Source organism: Heptranchias perlo, chromosome 2 (genome assembly GCF_035084215.1).
Source record: "Heptranchias perlo isolate sHepPer1 chromosome 2, sHepPer1.hap1, whole genome shotgun sequence".
NCBI lineage: Eukaryota > Metazoa > Chordata > Chondrichthyes > Hexanchiformes > Hexanchidae > Heptranchias > Heptranchias perlo.
In genome coordinates this window covers 74723763-74745493 of record NC_090326.1, presented here as the reverse complement: position 1 = coordinate 74745493, position 21731 = coordinate 74723763, and the positions used below count along the sequence as shown (strand labels likewise).

Genomic DNA, 21731 nt, shown 5'->3' with positions numbered 1-21731 from the left:
GGCAAAGAAAGAGAGAATCAATTAAGATTTCTGCCCTTGGTTACTACCCAGTGGCATCTGTTAGTGTGTTGCTGTGGACATTTAATGAGGACACGATTGGATTTTGCTGTGATGGGCCACACAGTTGAATAGCCCATTGGCAGTCAAGTTTCAAGGCTAGTAAATGAAGTGTGGCCACTTGGTCATTGCCACTTGTGTGGAATTGCATGATCACGAGGATGTAATGTGGGTGATAATTGGGAGCTGGGAAGAAGAAATTGGAATGTTACAATTCATGTCCTATCCTACAATAATCTGCTAACCAACGTTTTCTGTTTGATTGCAGCGGACCCTTTGGTTGGGAGCATAGCCACGCAGTATATGACTAACAGGGCTGAACATGACAGAATAGCAAGACAGTGGACCAAGAAATATGCCACATAAACTGGATGGTCATCAATCCTGCCGACATTTGTCTCCGATGGAAATGAGCTGCTTCTCGATGGATTGAAAAGGGGTTGGGGTGATGGGGAGGGGGAGGGGAATGGGACAAGCATTCCTATTACAGGTTTTAAATGCAACAGTCTTTTATTTGCATAAGTCTAGTCAGAATTCTTGATGAGCTTTGTTATTGTAGCTTAAACAATAAACTATTGATATCTGACAGTAGATAGGAAATTCACATGGAAAAGGTTGAAGATTATGACATGATGGGTCATGTAAGTCCCATATTTGTTACTGAAATATTAAGTGATACCTCTTTCCTGGTATGCGTTGTAGTTGTCTGTGTTCACTGTGTATGGTCAAAGTTTGAAAATGCTTGTAATGCCAATCGAACTTGCAGGGGTTGAAACTGATGAAAAATGTACGAGAAAGCCATGCTAGAGACTTCAAGCATTTTTTAAGACCCGGGTAGAATAATGGCCAGATACAATGTAATTGTCTTTATTCAGGGAATAAGGAATGGAATTGGCAGAATATTTGTAATTACAGGGAACAGGTTTAGTTTTGCAGGAAGCAAGGGAGAATGAAATCCAAGATCCTTTTAAGTAACAGTTTTGCCTTATTTGATTTTAGAGTCTCAACATATTTTGTCGTTATGTAATAGGGCAGATTTTTTTTTACTTTGATATTATACAGTGTTAGGTCCTGTTAAAATTTATGAAATTATCAGACATGTAACCTTAAAACAAATTGATTGAGGGCTCCGAGTCCCTGATTGTTTCAAATTCTACAAATGTCTGTTTCAAAACACAATTGTGTCAATGGTCATGCTGTAGTCAGATGAGAGTATTGTATTGAAATATGTATGGGTGCTTTTTTGATGCTGAGAATTCACAAAAAGAAAAGGGTGCATCTTAATTCTGATGTTTTGTAAAGACTTTAGACAATATTAGGACTTGAGGATGAGCTGTTTGTAATTGAAATGTTTTTAAGTTCTGTCAATTATTATGACTCCATTGGCCCCTTTCATATTACAAATTCAAAGAATGTTGAACTCTACCAAAGTTGTACAGCCACTGGTCTGTAACCACTGTAACTGCTGCCGTTTTCTTTGAAAAGTTAAATTTAGACTGTCAGTTTGTCGGAAACCACACATTGTAATTAAAAACACTGATCATGAAACATTATTTAATGAGCAATAGTTGAAAAATCACATAAACCCTGCAATAGTTCTTACTTAGTCTTGGTTTGTCCTGCTGTTTGTGGCAATATAGGGGATGTTCAGCATTTGTACAAAGCAGTGTGGGGTTACCACTGTCACAGGATGTTTTTGTATGACTCTGTGCATTAAGTTGACAAAGACCTAATCAAAACAGTAAACTATTGAGCTTCTGTGACTTTTAGAACTACAAGTAAAAGATTGGTGTGTTTTCTGTAATGGTTCAAAATAACTTTTCACACTTAGTATTAATGTGCATATCCCAAAACTGATTAAAAGAGTTTATGGATTCTGAATTAGAAATGAGCGTTGAGGTGTGTGCTAGCACAATTAATGCACCTGTATGAAAATAACTGAAGGGGACAGCTGATTGACCAATGAATTACTGTCCCGTCCCCACCCCAGTTCTCTGTTTATCATGTGCTCCTTGACTATGTGACTTTATAATTGCTTGCCAGTGTTGAAATGCCAGTCTTGAGTTGTATGTTTTCCAGTCAAGGCTGCCCCAATGATCTAGCCCTAATGTGTAAATGCAGCAACTGGTGTAGCACTATGCCATACAAAGCAGAAGGTTACAGGTTCAATTCTAGTTTGTGCTGAGTTGGCTAATCTCAGTTGGAGAGTGACAGTAGGCCTCAATACCTCATGAGATATGGATATGCACCTGCTTGCTATCTTGTAACCCCTGCTGGAAAGTGCATGTCCGCAGACACTGGGTACGGTCATGATTGGGCTCAGTTCCGATATCCTTAACAGTCAAATAGTCAGTCATGTTCATAATTTGGTCCTGTTCACAAAGGTTAGCCACTTGGATGAGGTACTGCAGGCTGCTGGCACCCTTGGAACCATACCCAGCAATATTGAAAAGTTTATAAAATTCTATGGAGATTCATTCACAAGTTCAAGCTTCCAGATATGGATAGATCAGGACCATCACTTTACTTTGCTCTTCCCATAGAAAGAGAATGAAACAGATATTAGTATGATGTGTATGTTACCTGAATTTAAAGAAACATATAAATAAAGTTATAAGACAATAGCATTTGACCGTTCAAGTTATAGATACTTTATAAACTCAGCTAATGATCAAGTTTATGATGAAGAAAGTTTAAAATGGTGCTTAGACTCATCCCTTTTGGTACTGTAATATTTTAAATGTGCATTATGTAGTTTTTTTCATTGTACTGTTTTGAAATTGGAAATATCAACACAAGTTATTTCCCTCCTGCACGCTGAGACTTAATCCAAACTTACTCGTCCATCTGTGTAAGTTTTTATTTTTTGATTTTTATATAACATGATGTCAAAACCACACAGACTTATGAGAATTGCCCTGCTACCTACCCCTCTTGAATACGTTCATTGTCTAACAACTGAACATCACCCAGGTTCTGAAATGATCCCTAGGTGATTCTCTGAGAGCTGTTGTCCAATTGGAGGCATTTGGAATCTCACAGAAAATGAAACCAGAGGAAACCAAGCAGAAAAAGAGAGTCCAGCATCAAACATAAGAGTGGAAATAGTTTGAATATCTGGTTGCAGAAAACATGCATGTGGTTTTATTAATTTTTAAAATTGGAAAACTTTTATGGAAGAAGTGGTGGTGTAAGGAACATGGATGTTATCACTTACAGATGTTTCCTTTCATATCCTTTTTTTCTTTTCAGTTGAAGTTAATTTTCAGAATATTCATTATTTGATGCTGATGCTTCTGTGGGTTTTGCTTCTGATTTGGATATTTGAAATTCTAAAAATATATTGCAGCACAACTGTTTTGTGATACTGTATTGGTTACTTTTAGTATTGGTTACTTTGAGCCCTGAGTTCTGTTTCATTTTTGATGATGGACTGTAAAATACATCAAATTTTAACACTAGTGTTGGTTCCGAAATAACATTCATGTAAAGACGAGCTGATGAGGACCATTGTCCTAACTAGACTTGTTTAATGGAGGACCCTGATATTAATGATCCAAAAAGTATTAATGGGTGAGTGCTGAATTTCTTATGTAACAGTAAAAGTGCTCAATTTCAAAAATGTATCTAATTTTATTGTATTTAGAAGCAAATATTATTCAGAGCCTTCCTTAATTCTGTTCCCCTGCTGTTTTGCCATTGCCTCAAAGTACATCTATCTAATTCTCATTGTTAACTAAAGAAAATTCTTTCCTAATTTCTGTCCATGTTTGTTCCCTCTTGAGCTACTAAAGATAGAATGCAGTCAGTATGACTAGGCAGCAAATTAGTATTTTTTCTGTTTTCAACCCCCGCCCCCCCCCTGCTGCTTTATACCTTCCCCTTAAGTGCACAACTAACCAAGAGTATAAACTTAATGTAGGTAACCATAACCACGTACTCATCCTACCCCCTTTTTAAAAAGGTGATTGGGAGGATTTTAACTGGAGCTTATTTTGTGGGGGATGGGGTGAGTGTCAACCTCCCTCCCCTGACATTATCAATTTGAGGCCCAGGCTATTTTAATTCCTAGGCCTCTTACGGACGGAAACAGGGAGCTGGCTGGCTGCCAGCAGGAGCAGATCAGGCAGCCCAAAGGGTCTTTCAATGACTCGTACTTCTCTTGATTGTGGGCAAGCTTTCTGGCAGGCTTCCCAGTGCACCAAACATTTTATGGTGTACGTCCATCGGTCACCTGCTGTAGCCTGGCCAATTGAAGTCCTCATTTGACTCCTCCGCAGCAGAACTAGTGTGTGACCTCGCCCTCCGGGGCGCTGACACCTGTGGCATTCTTTCCTGACCGCCTTGATTCCTGCGCACTTGTGCCCGGTGCCTCACCATGTGCAGATTCCCTCCTCTATCCTACCCACTAAAATCCGTGGAGTGTCAGTATCTGAGCTAGTGCCTGCGAGAGTAAAATCAAGTAAAGGTGCATCTTCGGCATTGCTTTCTCCACTGGCTGAGGAGCTTGAAAAAGGGTCAAGGGTTATGCAGCTTCTCATTCAGAGAGAGTGGGGTAAGAGAGAAGGAGCATTAGGTATGCAGAAGCTCTGATCATTAATCCTTCCAGCTTCACCAGTGGCCACTGCCTCTGCAATGCCCCTTCTCATGATTGACAGGACACTTGCCTCCAGGAGGGTGATTATATGAAGGGGCACTGCTCCTTCACCGGTTGTAGTATACTGCCTCCTATTTGCCACCTTCTCCTGCAAGAGAGAGGGAAGTATGTTGGTGAGTGTCCTGCAATATGTCTGGATGATGCGGCTGTCATGGTTGAATAGTTGAGTGCCTATGTGAGTTATGGGTGTGAAGTTTTCTAAGGTGCTGAGTGTGAGGTTAAGCATATTGAAGTGTTCAGTACTGATAGATGGGGATGGTGTGAATTCAGCAGTTGACGAGGCTACTAGTGTAGCTGTTATGAGATGCCATTTGAAGATTGATCTCACCTTGACAACTTTGTCAGATCATTGAACTTCTTTCAGTACTGTTGCTTCTACTGCCTCCTCCTCGTATGCCTGGATGGCTTCCTGTCCCTAGGCGGATAGATGATGTCCTTCCTCCTTTCTACCTCCTGCACCAAGACCTCCAGTATAGCAAAGCAGAACTTTGGTGCATACTCTCGGCTATTCTTAACGACATATGAACAGATGCCTATCTTCAGATCAACTTGCAGCCACAATGCACCTCCTGTTTAAGAGATGTTGTCTGCCTTTAAATAATACTGTCCACTCCTCATTTTGGGCCCCCTCCTCATGAGTGCAACCAATCAGCTGAGCAGGCTGCACGCTGTAATCATTAAAATCAGCAGTCAGCACGATTTTAACATGCTGCCTGCAACACAATGATTGGGCAAGGGATTATCACATTTTGCGATTCCCCACATCCGTTCTCCCACCCTCTCCAATTTAAACCCCCTCCTTTATCTTTAAATTTACTTTGATAATTGCCCCTTTAAGAAGACAGGCTACCTATCCATTATATCATTAGTATCCCTATGTAAAACAGTCACAGTTCGTTTACACTTCCCCTTTCATCAATGTATCCACCCTACTATCTAAAACAAAAAGCAGAGCATGCTGTCCTGTTTCAGAACTGCAGTAACTGTTCGCTTGTGTTTTATTCTCCCCTTTCCCTCTTTTTTCTGCGTCTATTAAAATGCTTATTCATCTTAGTCTTCTATTCAAAACATTGACCTGTCTTTCTACATATGTTTACTGACTTGCTGTTTGTTTCCAGCATTTCCTGCTTTTGTTTTAAGTGTCCTCATATACCTGTGAACAATCAATTCAATTCAAAATAATTGTCAAAAATAACCGCAATTATCAGAAATAACAGCAGTATCAGGTGAATTGGATGTACAAGATGCAGCTGGGGAGAAAGTGAATTAGCTGCGGACTTAACAAGGGAAGCATCAACATACAAATATTTTAAGTTTAGTAATTTCCCCTACCAGGGAAGTGACTTGAATTGACAAGTAAATAGAGCACAATGCCTCCTTTCAACCCCTTCCCTTTCCAAAGGACCTTTAAATGTAATTATTCCACAGTCTTGTCTCAGCCGTGGTTCAGTGGTAGCATTCTCACCTGAGTCAGAAGGTTGTGGGTTCAAGTCACATTCCAGAGGCTTGAATACATAACCCAGGCTGACGCTTCAGTGCAGTACTGAGGGAGCGCTGCAGTGTTGGAGGTGCCGTCTTTCGGATGAGACATTAAAACCGAGGCTCTATCTGCCCTCTCAGCCGGATATAAAAGATCCCATGACACTATTTTGAAGAAGAGCAGAGGCTGTCTCCCCGGTGTCCTGGCCAATATTTCTCCCTCAACCACCATCACTAAAACAGATTATTTGGTCATTATCACATTGCTGTTTGTAGGATCTTGCTGTGCTCAAATGGGTCGCCGTGCTTCCCTACATTTCGTAAACAATTTTACAACACCAAGTTATAGTCCAGCAATTTTATTTTAAGTTCACAAGCTTTCGGAGGCTTCCTCCTTCCTCAGGTGAATGTTTTCCACAACATTCACCTGAGGAAGGAGGAAGCCTCTGAAAGCTTGTGAATTTAAAATAAAATTGCTGGACTATAACTTGGTGTTGTAAAATTGTTTACAATTGTCAACCCCAGTCCATCACCGGCATCTCCACATCATCCCTACATTTCAGCAGTGACCACTTCAAAAGTACTTCATTGGCTGTAAAGCACTTTGGGATTTCCTGAGGTTGTAAAAGGCATGATAGAAATGCAAGTCTTAATTTTCCAGCTCCTCTAGGGCACGCCCATCACGAAACATGCTACGTACAGATGGTAAATGCAGTTGCAGCTTTATGTCACCAAACTCCAGGAACCCCCTCCCAATTTTCCCAAATGCCAGGACTCACTTCCCAGTATTCTCAAGGCTCCAGGACTCTCAAATGCTCTCAGCCACCAGAACCTCACAGTATATACACCCCTCCTGAGTACTCACAAAGCCTAGAAACCCCCTCCTTCCCCCAGCTCCAGACCCAACAATGCTGTTACACTCCTGGGCCCTATTTCCCCAGTCCTGACAGACCCCACCCAGGACTGGCAGACCCTGTGACCACCCGCTTATATTGTCACTAGTCCTAGGGTGATCCTAAATCTCTCAGACTCCAGAACTCCATTACCTAACACTCCCAAGATCCTAGAACAACTTCCCTGCAGTGCAACCAGACCACAACACATGGGACTCTCCCACCACTGTCAGTCCATGGAATCTTCCAGTAAACCAAACTCCACATTCCACCTTCCTATTGCTATCGAGGGCTAAGTTCTCTCTTCATGGTAATGCTATACTACAAAACCATGCCTAATATTGCCAAAGCCTATACCTTCCATAGCTGTTGCTAATCCTCACACTCTCTCCCCTCCACACTACTATCACACCCCTACATACCCACCCCTAATCTGCTAAACATTGCGTACCATTTGCTACCATATACCTGAGGTGTGGCATCACTGAGGGTGAAGTTGGACTTTAAAAAACTTACAATAAAAATTAAAAGCATAAAACTTGTATAGAACATATAATGATTAAGTCAATTGAATTACAATTTTTATGGGAAACTGAACAGAATCACAGAATTTCATCCTCATTACACCAGTGAGATCCTAGAATACCATGTAATAATAATGGAATTTGAGTTTTCAGTCACTATAAATCAATGACTGATGATACAATGGGAGTAACTTTCAACTTCCCCTGCGTCATAAAACGGGTGGTAGCAGATCGGCCGCCTATTACATGCAACGTCCGATTCTCATTTCCGTTGAAGTTGACGAAAAAGAAAATCGGGCAGTGTGTATAACAGGCAGCCGATCCACTACAGCAACCTTCCCCCCCCCCCCCACCCCTTCCCCGGGGGAAGTTGAAAGTTTTGCCCATTGCGCATTATGTGTCATAGTGAGCAACACTATATGATATACATTAGTATTAAAAAACACTTGCATGCATCCAGAATTTTTTTTGTTGTTGAATGAAACATTATATATTGCAATTACTGTGGATTCCCCCCACCCCAGGCGTTTAGATTCTTGAAATGTAGACGCAGTGCTTTATTCTGAGATTCATTAATCAAACTCCAGTGAAATTTGACACCATTTTGTTTTTAGCCCAAGAATGGGACTACAGCAGTTTCTGACTCTTCAGTGATGAAAATGTTGGATTTGAAGTTTTCCCTTTGGTCAGGCCACCACCTTTAGCAGGAAAACAGGCCGTACTTCTGAGCGTACAGTTTTGGAGGGAAACATGTACAGAACTGAACATGTCCAGTCTGTGCTTCAGTAATTCAGTCTCCTCAATCATGCAATAAATAGGTCTAAAATAATGAGGTATAACTTTGTATTAATACGTTATTTTACTAGTGCAATGTTAAGAGTTTTTTTTTTAAAACTTGATTTGGATTTGATAATAAGCACACTATAGATACAAAGTACAAACCCAGAATATCAGATTGACTAGGTTGATAGGAGGATAGTCCAACAGTTCACTCCATGTAAGCTCAGCACCGTTTTTTTAAAATAACACATTATTACTTCAAGCAGAACATTTTGAGAGTTTTTATGTACAGAAATTTAGTTAAGACCCTATTATACAAAAACTGCATGTTTCATAAGCTGTTTAAACAGTGAAGGTCTGCTTGGTTTATTTTGTACTGGGTGAATGTAATGATTCGATAGAATAGACAAAGAGAAACCGTTTCCTCGGGGTGGGGGGGTGGGGAGAATGCAGAACAAGGGAATGCAATCTTAAAATTAGAGCTAGGCCATTTAGAAGCAAAATCAGGGAGTACTTTTTCACATAAAGGGTAGTGGAAATGTGGAATTCTCTCCCCCAAAAGGCTGTGGATGCTGGGTCAATTGAAATTTTCAAGACTGAGATCAATAGATTTTTGCTGGATAAGGATATCAAGGGAAATGGAGCAAAGGCGGTTAAATGGAGTTGAGGTACGGATCAGCCACGATCTAATAGAATGGTGGAACGTGCCCAAGGGGATAAATGGCCTACTCCTGTTCCTATTTCTAACCTGAATTATAGAAATGACAGCAGAGGAGTAGGCCCTTTGGCTGGTTGTATCATTGCCGGTGCTAGCTCTTCAAATACTTACATAATTCCTTTTTAAATAATTTAGACATTAAAAAAAAGCCAGAACTGTAAAACCACCAAAAGCATTAACTTGTACTTTGCTAACTACAAACGCATTTTGTATGGCACCGGACATGTGCATAATGTCTGTGGATAGTGTGATTTCATCGTTTATCTATATTGCATTCATAAGTTACATCATAAACTTTTCACTGAGTTTCTATCCCAGACATTAAGCCTGTCTCAAAAGCCCTCCCAACACGTGGTGATCAAGCTTCTTTAACAACATTTTCTTTATAAGAACATAAGAAATAGGAGCAGGAGTAGGCCAATCGGCCCTTCGAGCCTGCTCCGCCATTCAATAAGATCATGGCTGATCTGATCCTAACCTGAAACAAAGTCTTAATTGCTACCACCTCAATACATGAAACAGCCCCAGTAAGTGAGCGTTCCAAGAAATGAGCCAGATTTTCTTCTCACGGATGTTGGGGTTTCCCCTACTGCGAGGAAGTGACACGAGGCAGGCTGGAGCACTCTGACACACTGAGTGGCAGCTCAGTGACAGCTGAATGACATTGGGTTCAGGCCGACAGAGGGTGCAAATTAAAAGAATTCCAGAGAGGAGAAAAATCTTTTGAAAATGGGAGAAACATTATATTAAGAAAATAGTTACAAATAAACGGGGTAATTTTACAAACCTATGCTGCTGATGGAAGCCTCACCTACTGACAGCACAAATCTGAAATTTAGCACTGACTGTCCATGATTTTCCAATCATTAATTTTAATGGGTGGAAAATCGTAAGCTTGGGCACCTGAACGTCTGATTTTCTCTGCTGGTGGGTGAGGGTCCACCGGGAGTTCTGACTTGTAAAATGACCCCCTTTAAGTGTACTGTTGTGAGATGAATGCAACATGACAAAAAAAATTTTGCTGGACCAAATACACTAGTTCAACATTTTTATATTTAAAAATGTAACTATAGTCCCAATTATAAGTTAAAACTGTTCCAGTGAAAAAGGCTCCTTCTTTGTTACATGGGACCAGACAAACACAAGGTCTTGTGCTGCAATGATGATCTCTGCAACAAAGTAGAATAGGTGATAAATTTACACAGACTAATGGGTCTCCTATGATGTTGCTCTCTGTAACACATTCGATTGTAATGTGAGCAATTAAATCCTAACTGCAGCAATCCTTCATGGCCAGAGATTCCGAATCCCTCTGAGAGAAGACTCTACCTGTTCCTACCCGCCACCTGCCAAGGAGGACCGCCTTCCTTCCTAACCCCCTAATAAAACATCCTGGGCATGATTTTAGCCTGAAAAAATGGGTGGGTTGTAGGTGGGGGCAGTAACAATTGCAAAAATCTAAAACCCGCCCATTTCCAGTTTTCACTGAGGCGGGAGAGGGATGGGCAACCAACTCGTTCTCAGGAGGCGGGTCGGTCAGTGAAAGCTTTTAAGGAGGCTGCAGGTCTCCATTTTCAAAGCATTTTTGATTTTAGCCACTGCGGGCTGGGATTCCCGGGCCTTCTACTTCATGCTGCTTGTGAAAGCCCGAAAGTGCAGGTAAGTGCCTTTATAGCAATGCTTGCGGGCCCGGAGGATCAGAAGTGCTTCCCCCAGATCCAACAAGCCTACCTGCAGCGACCCCCCCTCCCACTCAACGATCTCTGACTCCCCCCCACGATCTCTGAGCACTCCTCACGATCTACGGCCCCACAATGACCGACTGACCCCGCCCCCAGTGACCCCCGACCCAAATAACACCTGATCACGTCCTCTTCCTGGCTCTTCTCCCATCCAACTGTTAATCAGGCTAGCCTGTCAGTTGGGAAACCGAGAAAAGAGAAAAAAAACTACATCCTTATGTCAAAGTCGTAAGGACGGTCAGGAACCCGTACTTCCAGGTTTCCCGTCAAGAATTCCACACCCCCCCGCCACCCCCTTCCTGGCTCTGGGCTAAAATCATGCCCCATCTGTCTCTTTATGGCTCGTACCTGCACTCCCACCGATGATTGAGATTCTTAATTTGGACCTCCGCTACTTCAATTCAGATAAAACAGAGATTTAATAAAACATTTTAAAAGGATTGGAAATACTATGAATCATCTGATGTTAAAACAAGAGTCTTCCCCCCTCATGTATGCTTTGGTCTGCATTTTTAACCTGTTCCCTTACTTGAACACAAACTTTATGGACAACCTGTGAATAGGAACATCTGCCACCCCAAAGGGAAAATGCCGAGTGACATTGTCCTGTAAGAAATCCAACCCATTCACAGAAAGTGGGCCTTTCTCCATTCCCCAAAATTGTGTCCTTAATTCTTTTTATCCTTTTGTTGGCAGCAGTTATTTTTCTGTTATTTCATGTCAGAGAAGTTTTAAATCATCATAAGTTTCTCTGGTTCTGTTTTATAGTCCATTGTCAGTCATATGGTATAATTAGCTCCAGCAAAAGCAGATTTGCTTTCACTCCATCATGGTCTATGTGGCTCAGCACCACACTGTGAGCACACTGAGCTGGTGGATGAGGCCTCCTGTTACCAACAGACCTGGTTAATCTGTATGCATTGAGAAAACACAGTTTTGTTGTCTAGTAAAGATAAATGTACCGAGACATCAATTTGTTGTATCAACATTGCATAAAATTGACTAAACAACTGCTAATTCATTATTAAAGCATAATGAAACCTTTTGTTCCAACAGAATGCAGCTAGATTTATCAGTACATTATGACAGCACAAAAATTACTGATATGATCAATTAAAATGAATAATTTAAATTTCCTCTAAGTATTTCATTGGAAAATCTCATAACTGAACTAAAACACTTCAGTGTCAATATTCACTAAGAATAATGGCCAACAGTTCAGTATGAATAAGTGGTTTTAATTGATCATAATGATTGTGAGAACCTGGCTCATTGCAAGCTGTTAAGTGTTCAGGAAATGTCAATATTTATCAGTGATTATATGCAGCCAGATCAGTTCAACAGGTGAAAGGTGTTAATTAGCTTTTCATGTTAAAGGGCACAACAATGAAAATGTGAAAGTTGATGCCAATTTCAGTCGATTTGGTTTTTAAAGCAGCAGTTTACATGTTTTTTTAAAAAGCACAAGCTTTGTTTGATAATGAATAGGGCAAGTGATTTGATATCACTAAGATTCATTTTATTGCCATTTTCACCGCCTACAGGACTTTTTATGCAAAATTGCAGTTCTGGGGCAGCAATTTGCCCTATAATCCGTAAATGTAGAAACTCACAGGATGTTATGTAACACTGAAACCATAGTAATGAACAAAATATTATGCATCCCATGACATGTATTAATTAAACTGGTCTGTGTGTTCTGTTACCATTGCTGAGATTTTTAATCCAGCCCAACAGGAAGGTAACATACTATGGGGCAGGGTTAAAATGGCACTAAATTAAGGTTATAAGGGTGAGTTAATGAGAAAAAGGTTTAATGATAGAACTTAAATGATGACCTTTAATAGCATCAGCCTTTCCACTGATATATGCTACAGGATAAGATATCATAGATTTATCTACATTTCTTCTGTGCAACCACTCATTATCCACCAGTGCAGGCGCTATGTTATAGCACACTAAATATAGGGTCACATTTCAATCTCTTCAATTCTACTGCCACAGGACTTTCACATGCTGAGGGACTGAAAGCAGAGACAACCAAATCCCTATTAATGCAGCACAGGAAGTGATAATATAATTTTTTCTCTTGAAATTGTCAACCTCTTCCAATAATACAGGGCAAGCTTGTGGGGTTTATGGAGCGTATACAAACACCCATTCATGGTTCAGAACTCTTGAGCATGCAACGGGAGGGCTTCCTTTGGACCAACTAGGATCGAATTGTGAGCTGGATTTGTGGCAATAAGGGTAAACAGTCAAAGGGAGGGAGGGCTCTGCTCTACACTGGTGTCATTGACCACCATGCAGGGAGAGTCGACCGCACGGTGGCCAAATCTCTTTCCTAAAGCCCGTCATGTGGGGATTCAGATTTAGCAACTGGGGACAAGTAAACCCGGTTTGCAGCATTAGACTTGGAAGTCCAGAACATTAAGGTAGCTGGCACATCACAGATTGTTTTACATAGATTCCTCCATCACAGACATTTGTTGCAGAACTGATGAGGAAAATCTGAAACTTGACCTCACAAAGCTGGGAGTTCAAGCCCCAATCCATGAGTTCAACACATAATCTAGGCATGTGCTTAAGTGCAGTATTGAGGGAGTGCTGCATTGCTGGAGGTGCCATCTTTAGGATGAGCTATTAAAACGAGGCTCCGTCTACCTATTAAGGTGGATGTAAAAGATCCCATGGCACTTTCCCAAAGAAGAGCAGGGAGTTTTCTGGTGTACTGACCAACATTCATCCTTCAACCTACATTACTAAAACACATTGTCTGGTTATTTATTTATTTAGTTGCTGTTCGTGAGACCTTGCTGTGCAGAAATTGTCTGCCAGATTTGCCTACGAAACAACATGGGATTTTAATTTAGTAGGAGAGATTTAAAGTGCTGGACTTACTTTCACGAGAAAGGAATCTTAAGGAAGATTTGTTCCAAGCCTTTAAAATGTTGAGAGACATTGGGCTCGATGTTACCAGGGCTGCAGGTTCGCGGCGGGGGGGCGCCGGTGAAATCAGTCTGCCCCCCACGCGATCGCAGCCTAATTGGATCCACTTACCTGCTCTTCCGGGTTCCCCACTGCTGATCTGCGCATTGGGCGGACTGCGCATACGCAGTAATCTCTGTCAGCTGGAGGAGCTCTATTTAAAGGGGCAGTCCTCCACTGACAGATGCTGCAAAAAATAGCAAAAATTACAGCATGGAGCAGCCCAGGGGGAAGGCTGCTCCCAGTTTAATGATGCCTCACTCCAGGTATCATTAGATGGGGTGAGGAGGAGGGGGAGGACAGAGATCTTCCCCCCGGCGGGCGGGAGGAAGCGGCCTGCCTCTGCCACCAGGAAGGCCTGGCTCGAGGTGGCAGAGGAGGTCACCTGCACCACCAACATATCGCCCACCTGCATACAGTGAAGGAGGCGCTGCAATGACCTAAGTAGGTCAGCCAAAGTGAGTACACTTACTCATTCCCCTACACTCCTTCTGCCACATCACCGCCTCCACCCCACATCTCCTTCTGCACTGCCAACACTACTCTGTCACATCACCCCTCATACCCACTCAAAGCTCATCCTCATCTTACCTGCACTTACTCACCTCGCCAGTACTCATCCCGCCACTACCACTCAACCCAATCCTCATACAATCTCAGGGCTCTATCTCATACTCACCCTCTCATGCATCTGCTTCACAGTCAACCTCACTCAACCTGCCACTACCTGTGCTGCAGCCACAGGGCATGCATCACATATGTGCAGTAGGAAGCGTACGGCAAACGTGTCATGAGCATGAAGGGGATGCACAAGGGTGTTTGAGGGTTTGTCATGGTTTTTACTTATATTTGATTTGTGACCAACTCACATTACATATTATACTGGCACCACTACTGCCACATCTTTGCGAATCTTGTCTGGTTTGTGCAATGATGCCCTTTCCTGAGGATCACAATGAAGACCCACAACTGATGACACCCATTGTGTCACTGCAGAGTGGGTGTAGGTGTATTTGCAGGGCTCTTTTGTGCAGACGACTGAGAGACATCGGCGATGTCCCCGGTGGCACCCTGGAAGGATACGGAGGAGAAGTTGTTGATGGCAGTGGTGACTTTGACAGCGACAGGTAAGAAGATGGTGCTCGGGCCAACCAGGAGCAGCTCGGCATGAAGGAGGCTGCAGATGTCCACGACTACATGTCGAGTGACTCTGAGCCTCCGTGTGCACTGCTGCTCAGAGAGGTCCATGAAGCTGAGCCTCGGTCTGTGGACCCTGTGGCGAGGGTAGTGCCCTCTGCGACGCATCTCTCTCTGCGGTTGCCCTCCCTCCTGCTGTGCAGGTGGATGTGTCACAGCACTGTGTTGTGGAGCTCCACGTGTCAGAGGTGGACGGCGTGGCCGGCAAGGCTGGTGAGCCTGGTGATGCTGTTCGCCCTCCGAGGAGGTCATGACTGCAGCTACGGCGGCCCCCATCCGGAAGATGTACATCTGAGGGGGTCCGCAAGGTAGGTACACATCTCTGGACCCCGGGGTAAGTGTGCAAGTTGGTGAATTTTCTTGTCAGGAGGAGGGTGGTGGAGGCCAAACTTTGTCCCAAGTGACAGAGTGGCCTCCTGCAATGAGTGAGGGTCACCACCCCCCTCCCCCCACCTGTCAAATGGAACTTTACAGCTGCCACAGGCTGATAGCTGCAACACGTCCATTTCAACTGGGAATGTTTTCCCCAGTTTGGGAAACAGTCCCAGTTGTCTCTAAAATCCCACTCCTCCTCACATATTCCCTTAATCAGGTCTGTTAATGACCTGAAATAGCAATGTAAATAGTCTTGAGTGGCACCCCGCTGGCTTTAATTGCCTGCGGGAGTCCCACATGCGGGGGCTGCGCACGCACGTCGGCGCGTCTATGGGGAACCCGGAAGTGGGCGGGTTGGAGCCGGACTCCGGACCCGCTCCGGGATTCCCCGATTTTCGGAGCCCCCCCACCAGGAACGCACCCGATAGCGGGTGCTAAAATGAAGCCCTATGACACTGTAGATGACAGGAGACTATTAACATTGCATTGTGAGTACAGAACTATGGAACATAGGTTGACAATCAACAAGCTCAGGGTTGGCTCAAGAGGTCTGGGGGTGGGGAAGAGGGGGCAGTTGCTTATTGCTCTCCCCCCCCCCCCACCCCCCAACTCCAATAGTCAAGAGTGGGCTTTTATTCCAGAGGTGTCAAAAGCATGCGACTGTGGAAAATTAAAAAATTTACAGGTTAGTCGATGCAATTTGTTTTTCCCCATTTTGTGAATCATTTTATTTGTTTGTGTTGTGGCCATTCAGCCCAACTGGTCTATGTTGCCATTTATGCTCCACACAAGCCTCCTCCCTCCCTATTTCATCTAACCCTATCAGCATTCTCTTTGATTCCTTTCTTCTTCATGTGCTTATCTGGCTTCCCCTTTAGTGCATCTATTCTATTTGCCTTAACTACTCCTTGTGGTAGCGCGTTCCGCATTCTTACCACTCTTTGGGTAAAGAAGTTTCTCCTGAATTCCCTATTGGATTTATAAGTGACTATCATATCTTGATGACCTCTGGTTTTGGACTCCCCCACAAGTGGAAACATTTTCTCTATATCTACCCTATCAAACCCTTTCATTATCTTAAAGACCATTATCAGGTCACCCCTCAAGCTTACCTTTTCTAGAGAAAAGAGCCCCAGCCTATTTAGTCTTTCCTGATAATTATATCCTCTCAGTTCTGGTATCTTCCTTGTGAATCTTTTTTGCACCTTCTCCAATGCCTCTATATCCTTTTTATGTTATATCTACTGAATTACCCTTGTGCACCCTTTCTGTTACTTCTTCAAAGAATTCAATAAGGTTGGTCATGCATGACTTTCCTTTCTGAAATCCGTGCTGACTACTCCTTATATTTTTGTTTTCTATATGTTTTTTTATTACATCTTTGAGTAAAGATTCCATTATCTTTCCTACCACCGATGTTAAGCTAACTGTTCAATAATCCCCTGGACTAGTTCTATCTGCCTTTTTAAATATAGGAATAACATTAACTGCCCACCAGTCCTCTGGCACTATTCCCTTTTCTAATGAATTTTTATATCTATGTAATAATGCCTCTGCTATCTCTTCCATAACTTATTTTAATATGCGCAGGTGCAATCCATCCGGACCAGGGGTTTTATCTTCTAAGTTTGATTAGTTTATCAATTATCTCCCCCCTTTCTATCTTAAATGTCTTTATACTTTTTTTGATCTCCTCTTCTAATGTCCTGCCCACCATGTTACTCTCCCTGGTAAATACTGAGGCAACGTAACTATTCAATATTTCTGCCATTTCGCTGTCATTACATGTGAGTTTATCTTGTGCATCCCTTAGTGGCCCTATCCCTATCCTAATTTTTCTTTTGTTATTTATGTATCTGTAGAATACCTTACTATTTCCTTTTATATTCCTTGATAATTTAATTTCGTAGTTCCTCTTTGCTTTCCTAATTTTTTTGGCATCCTTCCTAACCTCTTCGTATTCCCTTTTGTCATCCGCTCCTTTATTGTTTATGTACTTAGAGTATGTCTTTTTTTAGTATAAATGTTGCTCTTATCTCTTTATGCACCCATGGTATTTCATTATTGTCTACTTTGTTCCTTTTTTTAGAGGACTATATTTCTCCTGAACTCTATTGATTACCTTTTTAAATATTTCCCACTGCTGTTCTATCCCTTTGTCAACGTTTTTTTCCAGTTTACCTTCCCCAGTTCCACCCTCATCCGCTCAAAATTAGCTTTTTTCCAATCTACAACTTTGGTCTTTGTTTTACTTAAATCTTTCTCAATCATTATTTTGAACCTTATTATGTTATGATCGTTATTGCCTAGATGTTCCCCATGCTTACTTCTCTTATCTGCTCTGGCTCATTTCCCGTTACTAGATCCAGCAGTGATTCCTCTCTTGTTGGGTTTCTCACATACTGGGTAAGAAAGGAGTCCTGTACACACTGTAAAAACTCCATTCCTCTTTCCCTACCTCTTCTTGCCAGTTTATTTGGGGGTAGTTGAAATCTCCCATGGTTATTATTCATTTTTTTTTACTCATTTCATAGATTTGTCCACATATTTCATCCTCCACTTCCTTTCAATCATTAGGTGGTCTGTAGAATATATCTATTAACGTGATCAATCCCTTCTTATCCTTTCCCTCAATCTATATGGATCCTGTTTGTATCTTAATGTTACTTATGTCCCTTTTTTCTATTGCCATTATGTTGTCTTGAATTAGTACAGCTACTCCATGCCGCCCCCCCCACCACACCGCCCCCCCCCCCCCCACCTCTTCCTTCCCTGTCCTTTCCAAATACATTTTATCCTGCAATATTTAACTGCCAGTCCTGTTCCCTATGTAGCCATGTTTCAGTTATCCCGACTATGTCTGGCCCCTCACTATGAATTAGTGCCTCCAGTTCCCCCATTTTGTTTCAGATGCTGTGTACATTTCTGTACAGGTAATTTAATTTATTTTTAATAATTGTCCCCTTCACTTTATTTTTAACAGTCATTTTGTACTCATGTTCTATAACTGTATTTATTCCCTGACCGTTTATGTTACCTTTGTTCCGAACTTTGGTTTTACCTTTACTCTCATCTCCTATTTCTTTTTCTTCAGACTTATGTTATTCTCACCAGATCCCTCCCCCTGACTTACTAGTTTAAAGTCCTATTCACAGCCCAATTCTTTCTGCTAGGACACTGGTCCCATTCCGGTTCAGGTGGAGCCCTTCCCAAAGGTACAACTCCTTCCCATCCCAGTACTGGTGCCAGTGTCCCATGAAATGGAACCCCTCCTTCCCACACTACTCTTTCAGCCACGCATTCACCTTCCTGATCTGCCTATCTCTGTGCCAATTAGCACGTGCCTCGGGTAGAAATCCCGAGATTACCACCCCTGAGGTCCTATTTTTTAATTTAGTTCCTAACTTATGATATTCTTAAGGACCTCCTCCCTTTTCTTCCCTATGTCATTGGTCCCGACATGGACCACGACAACTGGATCGTCCCTCCTCCCTTTCCAAGTTCCTCTCCAGTTGCTCCGAAATATCCTTTACCTTTGCACCAGGTAGGCAACACACCCTTCTGGACTCTCGGTTGCAACTGTAGAGGACGCTATCTATCCCCCTAATTATCGAATCCTCTATGACTACAACATTTCTATTAGAATCATAGAATGGTTACAGCGTGGAAGGAGGCCATTCGGCCCATCAAGTCCATGCCTGCTCTATGCAAGAGCAATCCAGCTAGTCCCACTTCCCTAACCTATCCCCAAGGACCTCCAATTTTTTTTCCTTTCAAGTACTTATCCGATTCCCTTTTGAAAGCCATGATTGAATCTGCCTCCACCACCCCCTCAGGCAGTGCAATCCAGATCCTAACCACTCGCTGTATAAAAAAGCTTTTCCTCATGTCACCTTTAGTTCTTTTGGCAATCACCTTAAATCTATGTCCTCTGGTTCTTGACCCCTCCACCAATGGGAACAGTTTCTCTCTATCTACTCTGTCTAGACCCTTCATTATTTTGAATACCTCTATCAAATCTCCTCGCAACCGTCTCTGTTCCAAGAATAACCCCAGCTTCCCCAGTCTATCCTTTTTTTTAATTCATTCATGGGATGTGGGCGTCGCTGGCGAGGCCAGCATTTATTGCCCATCCCTAATTGCCCTTGAGAAGGTGGTGGTGAGCCACCTTCTTGAACCGCTGCAGTCCGTGTGGTGAAGGTTCTCCCACAGTGCTGTTAGAAAGGGAGTTCCAGGATTTTGACCCAGCGACAATGAAGGAACGGCGATATATTTCCAAGTCGGGATGGTGTGTGACTTGGTGGGGAACGTGCAGGTGGTGTTCTCATGTGCCTGCTGCCCTTGTCCTTCTAGGTGGTAGAGGTCGTGGGTTTGGGAGGTGCTGTCGAAGAAGTCTTGACGAGTTGCTGCAGTGCATCCTGTGGATGGTACATACGGCAGCCACAGTGCACCGGTGGTGAAGGGAGTGAATATTTAGGGTGGTGGATGGTGTGTCAATCAAGCAGGCTGCTTTGTCCTGGATGGTGTCGAGCTTCTTGAGTGTTGTTGGAGCTGCACTCATCCAAGCAAGTGGAGAGTATTCCATCACACTCCTGACTTGTGCCTTGTAGATGGTGGAAAGGCTTTGGTGAGTCAGGAAGTGAGTCACTCGCCACAGAATACCCAGCCTCTGACCTGCTCTTGTAGCCACAGTATTTATATGGCTGGTCCAGTTAAGTTTCTGATCAGTGGTGACCCCCAGGATGTTGATGGTGGGGGATTCGGTGATGGTAATGCCGTTGAACGTCAAGGGGAGGTGGTTAGACTCTCACTTGTTGGAGATGGTCATTGCCTGGCACTTGTCTGGCGCAAATGTTACTTGCCACTTATCAGCCCAAGCCTGGATGTTGTCCAGGTCTTGCTGCATGCGGGCTCGGACTGCTTCATTATTTGAGGGATTGTGAATGGAACTGAACACTGTGCAATCATCAGCGAACATCCCCATTTCTGACCTTATGATGGAGGGAAGGTCATTGATGAAGCAGCTGAAGTCCCTCATCACTGGAATCATTCTAGTAAATCTCTTCTGCACCCTCTCTAAGGACTTCACATCTTTCCTAAAGTATAGTGCCCAGAACTGGACACAATACTCCAGTTGTGGCCGAACCAGTGTTTTGTAAAGGTTCATCATGACTTCCTTGCTTTTGTACTCTATGCCTCTATTTATAAATGATGTGGAGATGCCGGTGGACTGGGGTTGACAAATGTAAACAATCTTACAACACCAGGTTATAGTCCAACAATTTTATTTTAAAATCACAAGCTTTCGGAGATTATCCCCTTCGTCAGCTTGTGATTTTAAAATAAAATTGTTGGACTATAACCTGGTGTTGTAAGATTGTTTACATCTATTTATAAAGCCCAGGATCCCGAATGCTTTTTTAAACCACTTTCTCAACCTGCCATGCCACCTTCAATGATTTGTCTACATATACCCCCAGATCTCTCTGTTCCTGTACCCTTTTTAGAATTGTTCCTGTTAGTTTATATTGCCTCTTCTCATTCTTCCTACCGAAATGTATCACTCAGCATTTTTCTGCATTAAATTTCATCTGCCACGTGTCTCTGCCCCGCCTGTCTCCTGCTCCACGGTGCCATGGTTAGCAATTTGGCCATCCACCCCGCAGCCTGCTTCCTTATCCTTATTGGTAGCAAGTACATTGTACCTGTTGGACAGGACTTGTGTCTACGGGACCTCTTTCTCTACCTCCCCTTGGTTCCCCTTACCCTGCTGACTAACAGTCACGCTCTCCCCTTCCTGTACCTGCACTTTTCTCTGAAGTGTGACTGTACTCTGGTGAAAACTATCCAGAAATTCCACCCCCTCCCTTATGTTTCGGAGTGTCTCTAACTCACAATCCAGCTCAAAGACTCTGAGCTGGAATGTTTCAAGCCAGAGACATTTACTGCAGATGTGGTAATCCGGGACAGTCTCACTGTCCACAAACTCCAACATATTACAATCCTGACACATAGCCTGCACTGCCATTTCTATTTTTTATTTATTAGTATTAACTTAGTTCTGGATATAATGCAATCACTTGAGACCTTACTATAAAAGGCAGGGGGTTCCCAATTATATTCAGACAAGGCTCCCTTTCCCCATTCACTGATGGTCCTGAGGTCCAGATAGGACTCTCTCTCTCTCTCTTCAACCGTTGCTTTTTCCCTCAGAGAGATCCCCAAAATCTGCTGCTCCTGAACATCTAATCGCTGCATATGCAAAGAGACACATCCTTATCACCACGGCGGACGTGAACACAGCCGCATCAGTCGCAATAT

At 42.9% G+C, this 21731-nt stretch overlaps 2 protein-coding genes across 2 annotated transcripts in view; both read left to right on the top strand.

The window, feature by feature from the left end:
* The window catches only part of LOC137340496 (ubiquitin-conjugating enzyme E2 E1-like), an 81412-nt gene extending 77733 nt beyond the window's left edge, over positions 1 to 3679 (top strand). The window contains exon 5 of the mRNA XM_068002976.1: positions 326 to 3679. Coding sequence (XP_067859077.1) covers positions 326 to 423 — 98 coding nt within the window. The 3' untranslated portion in view covers positions 424 to 3679. The remainder of the gene's footprint in view (positions 1 to 325) is intronic.
* rpl15 (ribosomal protein L15) overlaps positions 1 to 21731 on the top strand; it is a 499976-nt gene that overhangs the window by 428915 nt on the left and 49330 nt on the right. The window lies entirely within an intron of this gene.